Genomic DNA, 22,652 nt, shown 5'->3' on the forward strand with positions numbered 1-22,652 from the left:
GAGGAAGAGGCTCCAAGATTAGCCAGTCCCAAGTCGTTTGTAGCAAACAGCAAAAAGAACATAATTTTCTCCATGGGGAAAACATAGTCAAGAGTTAAATGTGACTCATGGGGGAAAAATGCAGCAAACGGCTGTTTTGCATTTGTGTTACTTGGATTATCTGCTGAGCAGTGGTAGCAACTGCTAGTGGCTGGCTCTCATCCTTTAAGCTTTTCAAATTTGGGGCTCCTGCTGTCCCTGGACTACTTAGGGGGATCTGGGACCCTAGTTCTCCTCGGTGTCCAAATTAACATTTGTCAGATTGCTTCTTGCAACCCTCTGTAAAGCAAGACAAATGAAATAGAAATTGCCATCTTTTTCTTCTCTGATTTACCTAATTCCCATTTTCACCCATCTACTTTCTCATGTTCAAGCAGAGGAGATTATTCCAAATACTTTCCTAACTCTTCTACTTTTTTTTTTTTTTGCCAGTCTCACATTTATAATTATCCTTTTAGGAAAGGATAAAAAGATTTAAAAATGATTACTCTTGGCAACAGGCCTAAAGGTGAGAAACTGCGGCATTGAATGTGTAAATGAGAGTGTGTGCTGATGCACAAAGAGGTTCTGTGCCATGCCCACGCAGGTGCCAACATCTATCGGAAGCGAGCCAAAGGGTTTCTGTGTTGTGGGGCTAGCATTCATTGAAAGGCAGCTCTGAAGATACAAGGAACAGTTAGAGCTCAGCAGTGACCCCAGATTCCTGGAAGACAGACCAATAAAGAGACCACAGATTTTGGGACTGTACACTAGTAAAAGCTGTCCTTACCCAGTTTTACTTACACCCTTGGTGGAATAGGTAATTTACACTGCAAATCTGGATTGAACTTGGCCTACTTTGTGCTCCCACTTTTCAGGGTGAGCTTGTTTGTGTGGGATTTTTTCTAAGCCAGTGTACTTGAAGATGAAATTTGGACAGCTCACCTTCCGAAAGGTGGATACACCTGTTTGTCATGATTGTGACTTTTAAAGACTAAGGCCTATCCCGGTGCAGACTTCATTCGTATTTCTACCGTGGGTTTCTTTCATTTTAAGGCTCTACTTGGGGATGTGTTCCCCCGCTACCCTGATATTTAACCTGAGGGTTTGGTTACCAAAGGAAAGGATATGGAGGTATTGTTGTGGTTTTATCCTTCCCAGAGATTTGCTTCCCAAAGAAGCAACCAATTATCCTAGAAAGATGATACCAGCCTTGTTCTAAGCTAGCCCATCTCACCTTAGTCTCTGAAAAATGAGTTTGCTGCTCAAAATGGCTCAGCTTCCTGAGGTGCTACTCCATTCTTGTTTGACAAAAGTGCCTGGAAAAGGATGAGCAGACCTTCTGAGCAAGCAGAAAGACCTCACTTTCAGGGAGAAGGGTCATAGGTCCATAGATCTGGAACTGAGAGGGATCTGAAAGACCAGCTAGGAAACCTTTTCATTTTAGAGGCCCTAGGAAGCTTAAGTTGATTATTTCAGGGTCAGCCGGTTACATAAGGGGTGGGATTTAAACAGAGGTCTCTTGACTCTATTGTTAGCACTTTTTAATTGGACCATACTGCTTCCCAGGGTTGTGTGCCCAGTCAGTCCACGTGTTTTCACCTTTTGGAAGGTGAGTTGTCAAAATGTTTGTATTCTAGAATTGTGTCAGTCCTTTCAGTGGCTTAAATTAAATACATCAACTTCAACTCTAATATCTCAGGTGTACAAAGGAAATGTGCTGTTTGAGCAAAGATTTCTATAGCAAGAAGAGAATTTACTTTAAGATTTAGGGAAGCATTCCTCCATGGATGTGTGTGTGTGTGTGTGTGTGTGTGTGTGTGTGTGTGTGTGTGTGTGTGTGACAGAGAGATAGAGAGAGAGGCAGAGATATTGCAAAAGTCTTAGTGCTGTTTTAAGCTTGAGTGGTTTCAAAGGACACTAAGATGTTTAAGACAGGCTGTATTTGTAGCAGGGGCTGTTAAGTCATCACTCACTTTAGTGGGGGAATTGAAATGTAGTAGCCTGGGTTCCAAGCCCCAGTGGGCCTGGGTTCAGATTTTGGCTCTGCCTGTTTGACTTGGGGGAAACCCCTTCCTTCTGATCCTCCACAGCCAGTTGGACTGGAGAACGCGTGTGGTCTCTTCCAATTCTTCTGCATATGATATCCTGATAAGCAGCGGCTGTCCAAGAACAGAAAATAAGTTGTCAGGATGTCTAAAGCAAATGGATGCATACATTGTAAGCAACAGAGAGATGATTTTCTAGTACAAGAATAATGGGAGACAGATTGATTAGATAGAGATGAAAAATATACAAAATTGATACTCCTATTTTTTATTTATATGTGCCACTTCCTATGTTTCTTCATACAAGTTTGAAAGGAGAGAGACGCCTGTTTTTTTTTTTTTGTCTTTTGCCCTCTACATTGCTGGTAAATATTTGTGCTTTTATAATTCACCAAACTAGCCTGAACAAATTGTAGTTCTCTTTAGGCAAACCATTAGTGTACATTTGAACTGTGGCAACTCTTGTAACTTTGAGCCAAGGTGGTCCCTTGTTTAGAGTCTAGAGCTGGACCTGCCTAGAGGGTGTGTGTGTGTGTGTGTGTGTGTGTGTGTGTGTGTGTGTGTGTGTTTATGGCTCCCTTAGAACTTGAATCATAGACCATCAGAATTTGGTTCTTGGTTTTTCCTTGTTGTTTATGGTATAATTTTCAGTTGATTTCAACTTCATGCTGAATGTAGTAATGATGTGATGAAATGTTCATAATGGCTGTCAGAGAGGCTCTCATGTAGTTGAAATGAGCTGTTGTTCTCCTGGGATTTAGGGGAGGCTGGGGGTATTATTGGCAGGGTACATATAGAGATGCTGAGGCCTGGTAGCTGTTAAATTGTTCAAATCATCTAGCTGATGCTTTTTAAAGTAGATTTTTATTGCTAGCTTTTGTTTTCACATTGTCTGGATTTTCCCCTAGATCTTTTCCTCTCTTCCCTCCATAATTGGGAAACAATCACAAGGAAGTGTAATGTTCCAGTTGGTTTTCTGGAGGTCTTGGACCAGCCTTCGTTTCAGCAAAGTAATCAACAGGAGAATAGCCAGGTGTTAAAGTCCAAATTCTTTATCATCTCCTTGCTTGGGCCCGGGCTAGCTTGGTCTCAGTGGAGGAAATGCAGGAGGACAGGTCAGCCACCCCGGTGGTGTGACATGGAGTGAATCTCTCTTCTTGGCTCCGAGAGCTTGAGCTCCCACCTCCAGGCCTCTGTCTTCACCGAGTGTGACCCTGGCCCTTCTTAGTCTGTCTCCCCTTAGTCTGACCCTGGCTGAGTTTGTCCCAGTTTATAGGCTCTATTATAATTAGATCATTTACAGTATAGTGAGTATAAACCAATCATTATATCACTAGGGAACCATTATTTCTTGTAAGATTAAATCAATCATGCTGAACTAGAGAACTATTAATCACCGTGCTAAACTACATAACCATCGTCTTATCAATTCCACTGAGTTAGCATCTTGTAAGAATCCTTGCTTCAAATACAGAGTTCTGGCCCATAACAAGGAGGTCCCTTCCAACTGTGAAATGCGGTAATTTCTCCACCTAGCCCAAAGATGCTGGTATATGAGAGATGGAGTCATCCCTTTTTTACTGTAGAAGCTGACTATTCAGTGGTGTCTTCTGGAGAGAACCAGTAAATGCAGGGATAATGGCGTGGGCTAGTGTGAGTGTGTATACTTGCTCCCCCCCACCACCACCACCACATGTTCACATGCAACAGGATGCAATGAGTGAGAGAAGAGGAGATTGAGGAAGAAAAGAGAAAAAGCATTGGACAGCAGAAAGAGTATATGCTGTGGAGTCTGAGACCTTGGGCCATATGTCAGTATCATCCTCTGCCTCTCTCTTCCTCCCCCCATTGCTCTTTCTGCAGAATGGCGGGATTTGGGCCTAGATGGTTTCTAAGGGCCCTGTTAGGTTTCGCTCTAAGATATTGTAGCTACATGACCTCTCAGGACTCTTTCAACTCTGACATTCAGTGATCTATGATTCTGTGGGTCCATTCCCCATAAATTCAAGCATATCCTTGTTTCTAACACAGTGTGTCTGACAACTGTGTGATCCATCTAGTGAGGTGAAGAGAATTATTTGGTTTGATAACTGAAGGGCTTGTTTGGTTAACTGTAGCTACTGATGGTTGTTCTGGTTATTGGAATTGCACGTGCAAATAAAGGGGCTGTGGTTGAGAGTGAGAGTGGCTGATCACCCAGAGTTGTCTGTCTGAGCACTTATGATGCAGCCTTCATTAGGATGTAGTTATTTTCAGACAACAAAAGAAAAGTTGGCCAAAAGTGTATCATTGTGCCTTGAAACATTGAATTGAATAGAGCAGGGGTCCTCAAACTACGGGCTGCGCACCAGATGCAGCAGCTGAGGACGATTATCCCCCTCACCCAGGGCTATGAAGTTTCTTTATTTAAAGGCCCACAAAACAAAGTTTTTGTTTTGACTATAGTCCGGCCCTCCAACAGTCTGAGGGACAGTGAACTGGCCCCCTATTTAAAAAGTTTCAGGACCCCTGGAATAGAGGGTGAGTTACAGAAATGGAGTGATACTTTTTGTCAACTTTCAAATGATCTCTTTTGTCAAAATTTTCTTTATTAAAGGGAAATTGCAGAATTAGGTACCATCTTAAACATATTAGATATAAACAATTCAATTTATTAACAGTCATACGGACATTGCAGAGACAATGTCCTGTACTCCCTAGATTGCTGGAGGCTGTGGATTTTTAAGTGACTCTTTTTAATTTTGTGACCTGGGCAAGTCCTTCAACTGGGAAATCTTAGGTGCTAAGACATAGACAGAGTGGGAGGTAGTATACTGCCCATATTGGAATTTCTCCCTACAAGTGAACTCATCACTCTTTTGTGAATTAATATAGAAATATGAGCTTTACACAAATCTCAAAGCATTCTCCATAGTTTAGAAACAGCTCTGAGCTTTCCAAATCTATGGTGTAGTGTTCAATATCATTGTCTTAATTTGCCCATTATGTAGCACATAGTTTAAAGTTTTGAATAGCTTTAAACTGCACAAAGACTTTTGGGACATTCAATATATCTTTCATAGCTTAAAAATGGCACCAGTGTTGATGGTTTTACAGTGTCTGTACCTTTAAGATCTAGCAAAGGAAGTTGGTTAATGGTCTGCTGGAGGATACCTTCTACATCTTGAGAATTGTTATGGCTTGGAGGGAGGAGGCGTAGAAGAGGTCTTTGCACTGATACTTCTTGGGGGCCTTATGAGCCAACCTTTGAATTTCTATCGTACCTGGGTATAGTATTAGTACAGAGCATTACAGCTGAACTGAAGTCCCATTTTTTAAAGTTACCATACTGAATGGTCCTCACTTATCAGTTTCAACAACTTCATATGTGATAATGTTAATTGACCATTTGTTGGAATACATGGGAGCCACTTGACAGTAGCTGCTGGAGATCCAACCCAGACCTGCAGAATGGATCTCCTTGTGTGAGAGAATGATACAAGGAAACTGAGTGGCAGTTGCGGTCTCTGACTGAGGGGCTGTTGCGTTGTTGTCTGACCTCCCTCCTCTTCCCTTTTCCTCTAATTTATCTCCTTCCCAGTCCACAAGCAACACCTGTGTCAGCAAAGGCAGCCTTGCTACTGCTTCGGATGTTATGACCCACAGCTGTGGAGGCTCTCGGAGAATTGACCTGTGCCTTAATAACCATGGATGGCTTTTCCCCTGTCACTGAATTGACTATTCTTTCTCTCTTTGATGTGATTAGTAATCCAATCATGTGTGATAGACTCTTGGTACCCTTGATTTGCAAGAGTTGGAGGGGGTCTCAGAGACAGTCTTCTCTGAGAAGATGGGAATAAGTTGCTGTGTGAAGTCCAAGCTTTTTTTTCTTCTTAATCTCAGAGGGTCAAGCAGAATTTAATAGCTCTTGGCATCCTTGAATTGGTATAGTAAATGTCAGATCTAAAATGTTCTTATTATCAGTCCATTATACTCTACTGAAAAGCAAGAAGTGGTATTGAAGTGAACGATAGTGATGGAAGACACAGTATGAGTTTTTGCGTGTTTTGGTGATTTTTTTGGTTTGCTTTCTCATCTCAACTTTTAGCTTCATCATTTTTAGGATAATGCTAGCATAAAAATTAACTGCCATATCCAATACTCTCTCCTCAGTAGTCCATATTCTCCTTGACTATATGCTGTCTTTTACGTTTTTGCTTCTATTTCCTCTTAGTTATTAATCCTAGATGACTGACTGATGGGCCTATTGGGTACTCTCTGCTCTCTGGCTTTTCATGTTGGATGCATTCTTTTGGTTTTCTTGCCAACTGTGAGCCTGCTTCTCAATCTCCTTTGCTTGCACATTAAACCTCTAACTGTGGTTGTTTCTAAGGGTCTGTCTCGGGCCTTTTTCTCTTATTCATCTGCTCTCACTAATCACCTATTGGATATTGGAAATGTAATATCTCTGAGATATCTTCAACTTAATATGAATAAAATGTCCAAAATCTTGGCCCAGGTCTTTATTTGTAGGTTATTGGACTTTCTTCCCATTCCCATGACTTGTGATCCAGCTTAATTACTTAATTACTTCCTGTCTCTCACATGTAACACTGTCTCCTGTTTCCCTGCTTTTGAAATGGTCTTGTCGGGTGCTTAGAATCTACTTCCTCCTTGTTTCCACCTCATAGAATCACTCTTCCTTTAATATGCAGCTCAGCTACTATCCTTTTCCTGAAATCTCTTCTCCCGCCTAGTGCCCAGCTTCCCAATCTTGTTATACAATAACTATCATCATAAAAATGGTCATAGTCATCATCAAAATAGTTATTATTTATATAGCTCTTAAAGGTTTACAGAGAGGTTATTATAGAGCAAACTTAGGTTAAGAGATGTTAAGTCACTTAGAGATAAACAACTGGTGCCAGTCTGGAGATTATCGAACTATTTTGTCTGTCTTCTTTTTCTCCTTATGCTTCTGTATGTTTACATGTGTACTTGGTATCTCTGCCCTTGTAAATAGGGCATTCATTTTTTGTGCTTCTATTCCCTGCACCTTACACAGTACCTGGTGTGGAGTAGTCACCTAATTGCTTGTTAATTGATAGAGAGCAACTTGTTCCATTGGGGGACATAGGCATCTTTTGACTGACCCTGAAGGGTTGAGGGATTTACCTGTGATCACACAGCTGGTATGTCAGGTGGGAACTGAACACAAGTTTTTCTCGCTTTCAAGGCCAGCTGTCCAGTAAACCGCCACTCGGCAGCAATTTTACAAATAGGGAAGTCATACTTTCTAAGGTAGTTCCATTTTTAGTATCACTTCAATGAAAACTAAGGTACCATGATCAAGAATTGCCCTAAGGGATTTCAAATACTGTTTATGGACAAGAAAAGTAAAGCCTAAGCCGATGCTTTCTGGTCTAGTTCTCCCTATCTTCAGCTATCTGGCTGTGCTGGATTGGCCAAATAACTGTTAACAGCTTTGGTGGGATACTTATATTGCTGGCAATATGCCTCTTTCCCTTCTGAGAAAGTCTGAGAAAATGTTCCTTTTAAGTATAACAAAACCCACTGCCTTTGAAGAAAATGGTATTATGTACGATTCCTCACTAAATCAAATGTTGACTGTATGTTTTAGATTAAATGCTGGAAGGCTTGGGAAATCGATCATTGATTTATTTACTGGCTATCATTTTTTGTTGTTGTTTTTGTTTGAAATGGTAAACTTTTGAATCCCTTGATTCATAAATGGTCAGGGGCACAATAAAAAGCATGGATGTGAAATTTCCAAATCTTAACCATCAAAATGTGGTACCCCCCATTTGTTATCCAGCAGAATAGGTATATCACTCATTGACAATAGAAGACATACTTCCCCGTTATTTAATGACTGTCGACTCAATGGAGTTTATGGGTTCCTGAGATAATGCAGTGGTGGTAATCCACTTCTGATGCAGAGATGTGAAGAAACTACAGAAATATATTTTGAGTTGGTTTATTCTCTAGTGCCAGAAGTTTGTGTTAATATTTTAATATTTCTAAAGCACATTGCATGAAAGTCCAGGTAGATTATTTTAAATGGTGGCCTGGACCCCAGAGAAAATCAAGATTCTCTGGTACAGCATTCCTGCATTTGTCTTCAGAATGTGCTATATAATATTAATTGTGCAAAAGCTGAAGTAATCAAAGATTCACCTGTGGTGTTTACTGCCAGGTTCAGTGTTATTGTTGGGTTCTTTGCCTTGGGTCTTGGATAACTTTCTTTTTCTTTGCTTATGCCATCATTTGGGCAAATAATTTAAAAAGAAAAAAAGACATCTCTTCATTTTACAGAGTGCAAATGACCTTGTAATTAAACTGAAAACTTAACAAATAATTGCCAACAAGCAATTACCATTCAATTAAAGAGTAATTACATGGTTATTTGTGCCCTGTAAAATAAAGCATTACTGAAATCAGTAACTCAATCAATATTGTAGCAGAAACAGGATGCTGCAATGATGGCCCTTTCAACCTATGCTGATTAAATTGTCATCCAAATAACAGTTTACTCGTTAAATCACCACATGTTTATTTGTCTTGATTAATATGTAAATTTTGCTCTGGTTCTCCTAAAGCTCTTTCTGATAAGATGTTGGGACAGGATCATTTACCACTTTTTCAGCTTTCTACAGATTCTTTCTTGAGCATTTTGATTAGGCGCTCTGCAAGAGGAGGTAAGGCAACTTACTTTGACTAGAAGGAGTTTTGACCTAGCATCGTGTTTGAGGGTTTTCTCGGGAGTAGAAACAAACATGTTGTTGATGCTTTAGTGACCCTGTTTGATCTTAGACACTTGGAGGTTATGTCAGGACAACATAGGACCCCCACCAAGCTGGAAAGGCATTGAGTCCACTGATGTATTGGATGTCAGTGTTTTAGCCAGACGTGAGTCAAAAAAATACGTATACACACACACACACACACACACACACAGACAAAAACACATATGTCGGTCACCAGGTGGGCTACATGGTGGTAAGGATTTTTTGGGGGGAGGACACAGCAATTCTTTTTCTTTCTTTTTTTTTTGAATACTCTAAAGTGATTTAATTGGCTTTTTTTTTCCTTCAGTAGATATAGGATTTTTTTTTTAATTTTATTTTATTTAATAATAACTTTATATTGACAGAATCCATGCCAGGTTAATTTTTTTTTTACAACATTATCCCTTGCACTCGTTTCTGTTCCGATTTTTCCCCTCCCTCCACCCCCTCCCCTAGATAGCAAGCAGTCCTATATATGTTAGATATGTTGCAGTATATCCTAGATACAAGATATGTTTGCAGAACTGAACAGTTTTCTTGTTGCACAGGGAGAATTGGATTCAGAAGGTAAAAATAACCCGGGAAGAAAAACAAAAATGCAGATAGTTCACATTCGTTTCCCACCCTTTGGGTGTAGCTGCTTCTGTCCATCATTTATCAATTGAAACTGAGTTAGGTCTCTTTGTCAAAGAAATCCACTTCCACCAGAATACATCCTCATACAGTATCGTTGTTGAAGTATATAATGATCTCCTGGTTCTGCTCATTTCACTTAGCATCAGTTCATGTAAGTCTCGCCAGTCCTCTCTGTATTCATCCTGCTGGTCATTTCTTATAGAACAATAATATTCCATAACATTCATATACCACAATTTACCCAACCATTCTCCAACTGATGGGCATCCATTCATTTTCCAGTTTCTAGCCGCCACAAACATTTTGGCACATACAGGTCCCTTTCCCTTCTTTAGTATCTCTTTGGGATATAAGCCCAGTGGCAGCACTGCTGGACCAAAGGTTATGCACAGATTGATAACTTTTGGGGCATAATTCCAGATTGCTCTCCAGAATGGTTGGATTCGTTCACAACTCCGCCAACAATGCATCAGTGTTCCAGTTTTCCCGCATCCCCTCCAACATTCATCATTATCTTTTCCTGTCATCTTAGCCAATCTGACAGGTGTGTAGTGGTATCTCAGAATTGTCTTAATTTGCACTTCTCTGATCAATAATGATTTGGAACACTCTTTCATATGAGTGGAAATACTTTCAATTTCATCATCTGAAAATTATCTGTTCATATCCTTTGACCATTTATCCATTGGAGAAAGGCTTGATTTCTTATAAATTAGAGTCAGTTCTCTATATATTTTGGAAATGAGGCCTTTATTAGAACCTTTAACTGTGAAGATGTTTTCCCAGTTTGTTGCTTCCCTTCTAATCTTGTTTGCATTAGTTTTGTTTGTACAAAGGCTTTTTAATTTGATATAATCAAAATTTTCTATTTTGTGATCAGTAATGGTCTCTAGTTCATCTTTGGTCACAAATTTCTTTCTCCTCCACAAGTCTGAGAGATAAACTATCCTATGGCCCTCTAATTTATTTATAATCTCGTTCTTTGTGCCTAGGTCATGGACCCATTTTGATCTTATCTTGGTATATGGTGTTAAGTGTGGGTCCATGCCTAATTTCTGCCATACTAATTTCCAGTTATCCCAGCAGTTTTTATCAAATAATGAATTCTTATCCCAAAAGTTAGGATCTTTGGGTTTGTCAAACACTAGATACAGCAATTCTTTTTCAAAAATATATTTTATAGTATTTTATTTTCTAAATACATGTAAAGATAGTTTTCAATGTTCATTTTTGTAAGACTTTACATTCTAGGTTTTTCACCCTCCTTCCCCTTCCCTCCCCTTCCCCAAAATAGCAATCAGTTTAATATAGGTTACGTATGTGACATTTTAAAAAAAGATTTCTATACTTGTTATGTTGTACATGAAAAATCAGACCAAAAGAAAAACAAAGCAAAAATACTGTGCTTCAATCCATACTCAGTCTCCATAGTTCTCTCTCTAGATGTGATTGGCATTTTCCATCCAAAGTCTATTGGAATTTCCTTGAATCACCACATTGTGGAAAAGAGCCAAGTCTATCACAGTTGGTCATCACATAATCTTGTCATTACTGTGTACAATTATGTCTTGCTTCTGCTCACTTCACTCAGTCTCAGTTCATAGAAGTCTTTCCAAGCTTTTCTGAAATCAGCCTGCTCATTGTTTGTTATGGAACATTACCTTCACATATCGCAGTTTATTCAACCATTCTCTAGCTGATGAGCATTGGCTCAATTTCAAGTTCCTTGTGACTACAAAAAGGGCCGCTACCAACATTTTTTGCACATGTGGGTCCTTTTCCCTTCTTTTATGATCACTTTGGGATACAGACCCAGTAGAGATGCTGCTGGATCAAAGGGTATGCATAGTTTGATAGCCCTTTGGGCATAGTTCCAGATTGCTCTCCAGAACAGTTGGATCATTTCACAACTCCACCAACAATGTATTAGTATCCCAGTTTCCCCACATCCCCTTCAACATTTATCTTTTCCTGTCATCCTAGCCAGTCTGAGAGGTGGGACACTGCAATTCTTGAAGACTATCGGTGATCTGTGTGGGTGTAGGGAACATTGAAGTTTTTATCTAATTTCATAAAATCCTCCCTAAGTTCTAGGGAGTCTTAGGTGAGAGTCTCTGCTAGGCTTCAAGGCTCAGTATTCTTACAGAACCCTAAAACGGTTTTTCCCTGGTGTCCTGGTTGTTTCTATCACTGACAGGGAATAGAAGCCTTCTGACATTTCAAAGATTATAAGGCTTTCTTGTGGTTAAGGTGAGCAATGAAGGACTCGGTCCTTTAATCATTTGCTCAAAGAGAATAATAATATACTCTTAAGGATTGACTTAAAGTTTTGATAAGAGATTAATTTGAACATTAATATTATACACAGATGGGTAATAGACATCCAGCATTCCCTCTGAAGTCATTTCTCTCTATTGACTGCTGAATAATTTCCTTTGGGCCTTAGGGATAAACTCTGAGGAATTGGGCTTTCTAGTAGTGGAGTTTAATGAGCCCCCAGTGGGGTGTTTCCTGTGGATTATCAGGAAGTAGTTTTTAGAAGAGTATATTTACCTAGGTGGTATCATAAAAACAGTTGGCATAAAGGATACTCTCCACCTGAAGAAAAGATTAATGGGGAAATTGGGCTCATGCTAATCATACTAATGTATGGTGGCATATGTATAGGAAACATGTGTGATAATTGGTTATCTTACAAATAACTGGAACCAGTTCATTTTTTTTTCTTTTAGGAGGTTTCAGCAAGTTTCCCGAAGATTTAGTTAAGTAGTTTTTTGCTGGGCTGTGAATGTTGATGTCTTTAAAAACTCCATAGGGCATACCTTCCACCACTCCACAAGTGTTCACATTCCCTGAAGTTTATTCAGGAAATAAAAGAGAGAGAAATTCCCCCAAGGGTGATTTCCTCCAGTACCAAAATCTTTTTGTTGATGAGGAGGTATGTGTGGAGCTATGTCCATGGTGTGGGCTCATTAATGAACTGATTGCTGCTGTAGGTACAGGCCTAAGCCAAGGACATTGCTTTCTTTTAGGATTCAAAGAGATGCACATTTTATAAAGAAATCCCAAGTTTACACATTTAAAACTTCAAGTTTATTGATTAATTATTGGGAGAAAGTGAAGAGGAAGAACTATTTGTGAATTGCAGTTTAGCTGCTCATTTCATAACCTAGATATGGTGATAGAAACCATAAGTAGCCTTTGGGAACAGAAGATGTTGTCCCCAAATGAAAGCTTCTATGTTCTCCTTAACACTTTCCAGGACCTGGTTTGGGATTATTAGGATAACAGTGCTTTGAGTTGGTTTATTCTTCCCACGATGGGGATATGTTCAGAATTTTGGCAGAGAGAACAGGTTAAACTTTCTCCATCTTGAAAAATAATTTCATGTGGAAATAAAGGGAATATGTAACAGCTTAGTTGATGGAAGCAGGACTGTAGGAGAGCTATTGCACCGATGACAACACTGTGGCAAGGAATTGATATTGATATTGTTGATATTGTAGACACTACAGAACCAGAAATGAGGTCAGCCTGAAAAACCACTTAGAATATTTTATATTAGGAAACTGGACACGTTAGGATAGGCCTTGGAAAGCGCACTTCAGCAAGAGTGTGCAGGAGAATAGCATAAGGTTATTCTGTAGGGGCATAGGGTCTGGGGATTTACCAGCACTTGATATTGTTCCTTTCCTTTTTAAGAGTCACAAACTCGTCATCTGGTACAGCCAGGGGAACAGCCCCCAAACAAGGAAGAGAAACTACAGTCTGTTCCTTCACCTACTCAAAATGAAATACCTACTTTCGAGGCATCCACTTGGTACATTGGATAGAGTCAGAGGGTCTGGAGTTAGGAAGTCTTGAGTTCAAATGTAACTGTAGACGGTTATTTACTGTGTGACCCTGAGCAAGGCTTTGAACTACTGTCTGCCTCAATTTTAATCAACTATAAAATAGGGATAGTAAGAGCAGGTTACATTTCAGGGTTGTTGTGAGGCTCAGGTGAGATACTAATTCTAAATTTCTTATCACTTAGTAGGTGATATATAAATTTTTTTTCTCTTGACCTACCAAGTGCCAGGCATCATGGGCTAAGTGGGAAGGATCCAAAGGCAAAACCAAAATAGTTTCTTCCTTCAGGGAGCTTGTGTTTACTTGGGGGGAAGCCATGTAGATGTAGAAAATTAAATACAAGAAATATCCAACATTGATTAATTTCCAAGGGGCTGCTAGGCCTTCTTTTAAGACCCAAATTGAATATACGGGGAAGGGAGGGGAGCTGGTGGATGAAATTGTAGTCGTAAGTAGGAAAAAAACCCCACACCTGAATCTTTTGTGTTGGATTGATACACAATATTGATGTACAATGAAAGAAAATAACACTTGCCTAGCATATGAAAAATGAAGGGGATAATAGTACCTCTGTGTTAGGCTCCTGGAAGTTGTCTTCATTGAAAAGCCAAGTTTGTCTTACATTGATGGAGAGCTTTGTGGCTGCAAAGTTGATCGAGTGAGCTTTAACTTAAATTTCTTTGTGAACCAGAAGTCATTTTTGGAAATGTTCTCCATCTGAACCTCATACATTTCTTGCAGTGGGTTATTTAATATACTATTGCACAGTATTTTGTCACAGGACCTATTATTCAGCTTTGCAAAATGCCTTCCTTCCTAAAAGCAACAGCAATATCTTTGCAAACATTAGAAAGTCATATTTTCTCTCTATTCAGTGGCGTCAAAACAACTTGATTCTAATGTTATGTGACTTATAAATCTCCTCATTGTGGTGACAGCTCCCAAATGACGTGTCGGGCATGCCAGCTGCATTAGAACAGTGGATGGATGCGGCAGATATAAAACCTTTTACTTAGCTATATTAGGGATTAAAATGTGGGCCTGTAGTTCATAAGCTGTTTAGACGAGGGTTAAGAATGGTTCCATTTTATGGGTTCAGTTAACCCTTAGATAGCAGTCAAGAACACCCATCATGTTGTGAGCAAAGGGAATCGAGATGACTTATATTGCTGCTTTTACTTCAAGAGAGGGTACTTCTCTGCAGTCTGCTTGCTTGCTAAGGTACTAGTAGGAAGAAAAAATCTGGAGGGAGTGCATCATTAGCTCTCAGTATTGTGGTAAAGAAATTCCTCTCAGCATCTCTGCTGAGCAAATGCCTTTTCCTACCATTGACCTTTGGAACAGTGAGGAAAGACCTAAAAGATCATGCTGCAGAGTAAATATTCACAAATCTTTCCCATCTTCCTGACTGACATTAATTCAAAGGTACCCAGGATTAACATTAATTTAAAGGCCCCCAGGTAGCCTTCCTAAGTCTGGTAACTTTGGGTTTATAGCAACAGTTAACTCCTCTAACGATCCATGTTGAAAGATGTTTACCTGTTACCATAATTTGACTCTGAAGTTGTACCCCCCTGGTGTCAGTGTTTGTTGTAATGATGAGAGCCTTTTTTTTCTGAGAACCGTTTCTCTAGTGATGGCTGAAAATGGTATTTTTCTAGAATATCCTACTAGGCTTGGCAATTATATGTGATTTTGAAGGCTAACAGAATGGATAAAGGCTTTGATAAGAGAGAGAATATTTGCCAAAGTTCCTTCTTGTGTTTTCACAGTTCGAGGCCTGGACGACCCCCCAAACGTTCTCTGGGAGTGGCCATACAAGAAAATGCGCGCCTTCTGCCCCATGGCGTCCCAGGCCTCATATCGCCAGGCCTTATCTCACCAACAGGTAAGAAAATCCATGAGATGATCAGCCGTGATTCTTCATCTTGCACAGCAGCTGAAATAAACTAATATTGATCTGAATGCCTTGTCCTTCAGGGCTTTCCACGTTTTACTAGAGGTTACATTAATGAATTTCTTGAGTATTCATGAAAACTCTTGCATTGCTGCAGTGACTAAAATCTAATGGATTGGTAATTCAGTTCTTTATTAATTGTCCTTTCCTCATAGGAAATCCCATTAAATGCTTTGGTGGGGGCTGAGTTGGAAAAGCGGGTGGTGATGAAGGTGACAGAGATTAGAGAAACCTTGGTCCTAAGTCTTAACGTCTCCTGTAGTACACAGCTCCACATTTCAGCTGTGTATTCAAGCATTTGACCTTTTCTTTCCATGGGGTAATAAAATGTATATGTAGGTCAGGAAAGTTATGAATGTATGTTTGCATGCCTAATTATATCCATTTCAGCTAGAAGAATGCTCGGGATGAGGAAAGGTAAGGAAAAAAAATGCATGTGGTCATAATACATAATGATTCATTCAGTGTTTGTTCTGATGTCAAAAAAAGGGAAAGTAGCATCAATGAAGGATGGCCACCCCAATGGATAATATCTGTTGTCATGCCTTTGTGACGAGCTAACTCAGCTTTTTGATATGTTACCTTTATAACAAAATAACTCATCGAGAAAGGGACCTCTCAGGCCACCTAGTAGAGCCCATTCTAACAAGAATGGCCTATATGACATCCGTACTAAAGGGTCATCTACCCTGCCCAGTAATTGCTTTTATCCAGTAAAGCCTCATTTAATTCATACTCTGCTACTTTGGAATAGTTCATCACATGGGAGCTAACTGGATTTTGAAGCCTTTACTTGTTCAGTTTTTCATGTATCTGTAGGGATTATTGATGTGCACATTCCCTTTCCCAGTGTCTAGCTCCATGTCTCTCTGCAGTTTGAGAGTTGTGGTGGTGACCATCCTTCTTGCCCATTTTCAGCCAACACATGTCCATTCCCTCTATTACCAGCTTAGAGGCAAAGACTTCTGAACTTTGCCAGAGTCAGTCCAAAATCCCAGGTGACCTCCATGTCAGGATTGGGATTTTAATGGAAATCTAATATGCCACTTATGAAAGAGCGGTCTGGGAATGTATAAACTACTTGTAGAACAACAAATTAAGCTTTTCAAAAGTCACTTGAGAAAACCCTGATTGCATAAAAGTGATATACAAATTCTGAATAATCATTTAATCACAAAAGTAGGCCCCATAGGAACTCTATTGTGAAACATCTTTAGCTCTTTCTTCTGGTCATAGAAGATAATAAAACATCATTCACATATCCACGTATATACCAATACTTATTTTTCATTATTTCATATCAGAAAGATTTATCACAGACATATGTATGGTTTCACTAGACAGAGAGAGAAATTTTATCTGACACCCCAAAGGGAGGTAACATGTACTGCTATAGATCCAAATTCCCCCATGCAGTTTCCCTTGAAAAGTATTCAGTATTGGGTATTTTTTTTTTTAAAGGTTGGACGTTCTCTCATTATTATGGTAAAATGTTTTTGGGAATGTCACTTACCTTCTACTGCACTTTAATGGAGCCAGCATATACTTATCTAATCCACTAACAGTTTCTCTAGGAGGCCAGTCAGTCTAGTGATTTCACTGTTGTGCATTTTGGTGCTATAGTCCAGGTCATCTGTTCAGAAGTGAGCATTAGTGGTAGTAAGAGCTCATCGCACTACTTCATGAATATCAGGAAAGAAAAGATGGTACCATTCGAGGTGGGGGGACAAAAATCAAAAAACTAGACCAAGGTGATGGTTGAGTGTAACCAGATGTGTTTGTGCACAGTGTCTAGGCAGCAATGAGTAGTTAAGAGTTCCTTATTTGTTACCCTTCTGCATTGGGTCATTGGGTAGCTCTGCACATCTTCCTTAATTCCCAACTTTTTTAAAAAAAATAATGATGATAGCTTTTTATTTTCAAAATACATACAAAAATAGTTTTCAACATTCACCCTTGCAAAACTTGTTCCAGATTTTTATACTTCCCTCCTTTCCTCCCCCAGACAGCAAGTAATTCAGTATAGGGTAAACATGTACAATTCTTTTAAACATATTTCCACATTTGTCATGGTTCATGAGAAAAATCAAACCAAAGGGGAAAAATCCGTGAGAAAGGAAAAAAAAATACAAGCCAACAGACAATAACAATAACAAAAATGATGAAAATACTGTGCTTTTATCCACATTCAGCTTCCATTATTCTCTCTGTATGCTTATGGCAGATGACATTTTCCATCCCAAGTCTATTGTAATGGCCTTGAATCACCTCATTATTGAAGAGAGCCAAGTCTATCACAGTTGATTATCACATAATCTTGTTGTTACTGTGTACAATGATGTCTTGGTTCTGTTCACTTCACTCAGCATTAGTTCATGTAAGTCTTCCCAGGCTTTTCTGAAATCAGCCTGCTTATCATTCCATATAGAACAATAATATTCCATCATGTTAAGGTACCGTAACTTATTTGGCCATTCTCCAACCAATAGGCATCTGTTCAATTTCTAGTTCTTTGCCTCTAAACTTTTTATCACTTTTTGAATGACCAATAAGAGTCAGTTGGTTGGGCATAGCCTAGGCTCTTCCTAAATTAATAATGGTTTTCAATTTGCTCTGGAAATCATTTTTAAATTTCATTGTCAACTTTGTCTTACTAAGGAAGAAATCCAAAGAGATCATTTTAATAACAGGAACTCATTTGATTATATATAGTAGCTGCATTTGAGGCATTTTGAGTCATGTGCCAATGATCTTGTTCAAGAGGCCCATCCCATCAGTAGTTCTATGTTTATTATAGTTTCACCTAAATTCTCCAATCCTTTATGCGTAACAGATTTTCTTTTAATCAGTTCCATCATAATCTGACTTGCTTTTACACAGGTCATAGTTCATTTCCATCTTTGTGATTCAACCAAAATTGAGACTGGATGAACTATGACCTCAGCAGCGAAATATATTTGATTGGTTTTAAAATCTCACAAGAATCATGCTTTGGCTGGTATCAGCTTGTAAGACCACACGTGAACTTAAACTGGTTAGTCTGGCTCTTAAAACAGTGACTTTAGACTTTAGCATGTAGAAAATAAGATTTCCTTGAAATAATCTGACCAATAGATTTTAAAGGACAAATACATTTATAGAAGATGATCAGATATCATAAATATTTTGCAAGTCTTAATGTGCTAGAGGAGTACGTACTCGAACTATTATTACTGCTCTCAAAATAAGTTTTTATCCTCTTTTCTTTGTACATTTCCTCAGCGATTGAGTCTCAGGGAAGGATGGTGGAAGAAGAACCAGTTGATGACCATTGACATTCCAAGATGTGATTATAGTTTTTCTTTCCAGCAAACATAAAGCCGTTCTTCAGAATAGCTGCCATCCTTCTCTCCCGTGGGGATTGTTAACAGTTATAAATTGTTCCTTGTGACAATTCTTGAGTGAATTACTTTGATATATATGGCTAATAAATTAATATGATTAAGTTAATGAGAATCTGTCCAAGTGTTGCCAAACTCCACTAGTCCGGTTGTAATGCCACTCCAAATTTGCAGCACTCACTTCCCCCCCGTGGTGAGAGGATCACCGCTGCCTACGCACTGTCACAGTGATAAATGACATATCCCATGATGCCCTGCGTTCCATCTGGTCGGGCCCCAAACCAGCCCAGAATAAGAGCTCTTTTATACAAATCACATACACAGAAGCCAAATCTATTGGGTTATCGAAAGACAGATTTCCACTTTTTCTACCTCTATTCCCTGTCCCCTCTGCTCCATCCTCCCTTCCCTTGCACCAAACAGTAAATGAAATGCCACTGTTCTGCAGAAACTTCTGGTTTTACTCCTTTAACGAATACCCTAGATGGCTATTTACCTTCCCTGGAGAGGAGAAACATATTTAAATAGCACTAGTGAGCTTTCCTGTATACAGTGCACCTGGCAGAGCATAAAGTGGCCTGGCACCATTTTCTTTTATTGTGATACAGTGAATTCCTGTTAATAACTGAAATAACCCATTAAGCTAAAGCATGTAGTTAAGCTAATCCAAAAAGTTCTGTATACTAATTAAATAAAATGCACTGGAAATAGGAATTGTCAAGGGAACCCTACAGAGCAAAGTGTTTTCCTTGCTATTTTCTATTAAAGGTGTAAAGGATATTAACAATTTCAGGCTTCCATTGGTGCCCTGGAACATTGGGAGAAAAGGAGAAAGCAGTATCCAGCGTCTCTTCATTTTCCCTCTCCCAACCTGTCTCCTTTCCTTTCTTTCCTTCCAAAGATATGCAGACTTCTGCAGGCTCCCTGGATGGGTTAGACATCAAGATATTTAGGCCTACTAATATTGGTTTGCAAGTTCTTGGATAATTCAGGGAAGGGATTGGGTAGTAATGTAGTTGGGATGAATGTGTCTTGCCTGACCTGTATGTGCATTGGAGAGGAGCAAGTAATAAAGTGCTAATAGGTATCTTCTTAAATGGCTTTCAACTTTTTTTTTTAAGATAGACATATTTGAAACAGTGACCTTAGGATGGTATAACACCAGCTTTAGGGCTGGAAGGGAAATGGGGCTTTATTTCCAGCCTAAATTCAGAGCCTTTCTGGCTAAAGCATCTTTTTCATCCCTAGTTGGGCAACTTATATGCAGACATCTCTGTTGTGGTACTATGGTGACTTTCGTGACTTTGCTTTCAGAAGACAGGTAAGACTTCTGATGAGTGTCAGGGCTCTCCTGGGCTGGTGAGGAGTATTAACAGATGATTTGTCTGCCCTGATTTTGAGCCGGGTATCTTCTGTAGGATACCTGGGATGTCGCAGGAGTGAATAAGGGGATCAAATTCCCCAAGATGCTACTAGTTTGGTGATGATCCACCTTATCTTCTCAAATTGAGTTTCCTTATGATTCAGGACAAATGCTTGTGACCAGAGTTTGTAATGGCAGTTGTCCTTGTTAACAGATGAACCAAATTAGACACCATTCCAGAAAGAATCAGCTGCCACTTTAAGAGTCCAGAGGGAGTTGCTTAAGCTCTGATCCTAGAGCAGACCCATGTTTAGGGGACAAATCAGATTCATAATTTTAAACACAGATTGTAGACTCCTTCAAGACAGGAATTCCTTGTCCCCCTCTCACTCCTTCCCCACCCCTGCCCTGGTCCTAGCACCTTTGAGCTTTAGATAGAGTCATGGGACAGTATCTTTCAGGGGAAATTTTGAACCCCAGTCCTTCTGAGTCAGAGTCTTGTGCTCATTCTACTATATACAATCCTGACTCTGCATATAGCAATTCCTAATCAATGCTTGTGAGATTTAGTAGTATTTCTGGTCATAGTGCTAGGGGACCTTTGTCTCTACATTTATGAAACAGGAATGGTGATTGTGGCTATCTCAAAGACTTATTACTGTGAGATTCAAGTGAAAGCCTTTATATAAAGCACTTTGTATAAACCTTTGAGAATAGTGAAAGTGATAAACTCTCATCATATAAATCCAGTGGATACATAAAGAACAGTTTAAGTAGTAGCCTTTAAAGTGAACTCTTGGTTGTAAAGACATTTTGGGCTAGCAGGAAGTCTTTATTGCAGTTGTTGAGATGTTGAAAAATAGTCAAAAATGCAAAAGCAATTCAGTGGTAGGCATAGCTCTTGCCTGTCTAAGAAATATTGCCTGGACCTAGAGTTGAGTAGTTCTGGATCCAGGTGACTCTGCAAAAGAACTTCTTGATTTAGATCCCATTAGAAAAGTCAAAAGATGACCCGCATATCATCCACTATCTTTACTCTCTTTGGTATTTATAAGTCTGTTGTTTTACTGTTTGCTTGTGGGAGAAACTTTATGTTATAGCTGATATGCAGACATCCATCCACTTGTTGATGAGGTTTTTCAAGTGGACAGTCTCCATCCCCAAATTCAGAGAGATTCTGGTCATTATTTCTGCATTTTGAAAAGGAACACTTTCCAAGGCAATTGATTAACAATTCAATGCAATAAATATTTGCTGTGTTTATATATTATTTTTTAACATGTTTGGGATAAAAAGAGAAAATTATATAGCTTCTGCCTATAAGATGCTTCTCTTTTACTGGAGGAATCAAATATGGACATGAATAAGAAAGTAGAAATGATATTCCAAATCAGAAGAACTCATTTCAAGTAAAGGGATTTATTTACTATTTAATGGGTGGCTAAGTGGAGGATCAAGAAAGGCCTCATATAAGATGGCACTCAAGCCTGAGTATGATGAAGTAAAGTAGGTAGGAGTTTTGTAGAGTGGAAATGAAGATGCAATGTATGGTAGGGATAGAGGTGGGGATCAAGTGTGCGATTCTATACTTTACATGCACTAATGTTGATATGGTTTCCAGAAAAGGTCTAAAGGGCTGTGCCCATAAAACTACATCATTAAAAATCTTTTAGTATTTCTTCCCTATGTATGTCTATGTACCTGCTCCTCGTGATCTCTCTACTAAGTAAGAGTACTTATCCATATGTCTTTAATGCCTCTTTTTTGTATGGGCCAGTGAGAACACTGGATGCTACAATTCTTCCTCTCAACAAACTTACGGTGGGACACTGTACTCTACAACTGACACAACTGTGACGTGGGACACTGTACTTTACAACTGTACATGTGCACAGTTGTACACTGAGGCATGTGCACAAACACCTTTGAGTTTTGGTGAGAAACCTTATATGTGCCATGGCTAATCAGATTACACAGAACTGGGCAAGAGAGGTAATCTCTTAGATAGAAAAATTGATTTCCTGCAACATTACAAAATGCTGGAAGGCATATTCCTGAGAGGAGGGGATGATGAGTGATTACATTCCAGGCATGGGGAATGTTGTTTGAGCGAGCATGGAGGCAGGAGATGGTATATTAAATTCTGAGATTTAAATTTAAATTTTTCAGTCAATTTTGCTTGAATTTTGTAAAGGGGAAGTTGAGAAAAAGGACCGTAGAAGGTCAGTGAGAGCCAGATTGCAGCCGCCTTAAATGCCAAGCCAGAAAGTTCCTGTTTGCCTTCTGGGCAGTGGGGAGCTATTAGACACTTTGGAGTTGAAAGAAGACAAGGTCAGACCTGTCCCTTAGGAAGATTATTTTGGCAGCTTTGTGGAGGATGTAATGGTGAAGGGTATTAGAATAAGAGAAAACCATTAAAAAGCTAGGAGGTGATGAGGGCCTGAACAAAAGTGGGGTCGAATAATGGAAGAGTAGGGGATAGATGCAGGAATTGTGGAGAGAGAATTGCCCAATCTTGGCAGTGATTGAGTATTGTTAAAAGGGTAAAGGAGGACTAATCAGAGGTGAATGTCGAGGTACCAAGCCTGTGAAACTGGGAGAATGATGGTT

The 22,652-nt window shown here is 39.3% G+C and overlaps 1 protein-coding gene across 2 annotated transcripts in view; it reads left to right on the plus strand.

Moving 5' to 3' along the window:
• Window positions 1–22,652, plus strand: part of DACH2 (dachshund family transcription factor 2) — a 430,511-nt gene that overhangs the window by 199,523 nt on the left and 208,336 nt on the right. For both annotated transcript variants that reach the window (XM_051969293.1, XM_051969294.1), the window contains exon 2: window positions 15,115–15,230. In XM_051969293.1, the coding sequence (XP_051825253.1) occupies window positions 15,115–15,230 (116 nt within the window). The remainder of the gene's footprint in view (window positions 1–15,114; window positions 15,231–22,652) is intronic.

Source organism: Antechinus flavipes, chromosome X, assembly GCF_016432865.1.
Source record: "Antechinus flavipes isolate AdamAnt ecotype Samford, QLD, Australia chromosome X, AdamAnt_v2, whole genome shotgun sequence".
In the NCBI taxonomy this organism is placed as follows: domain Eukaryota; kingdom Metazoa; phylum Chordata; class Mammalia; order Dasyuromorphia; family Dasyuridae; genus Antechinus; species Antechinus flavipes.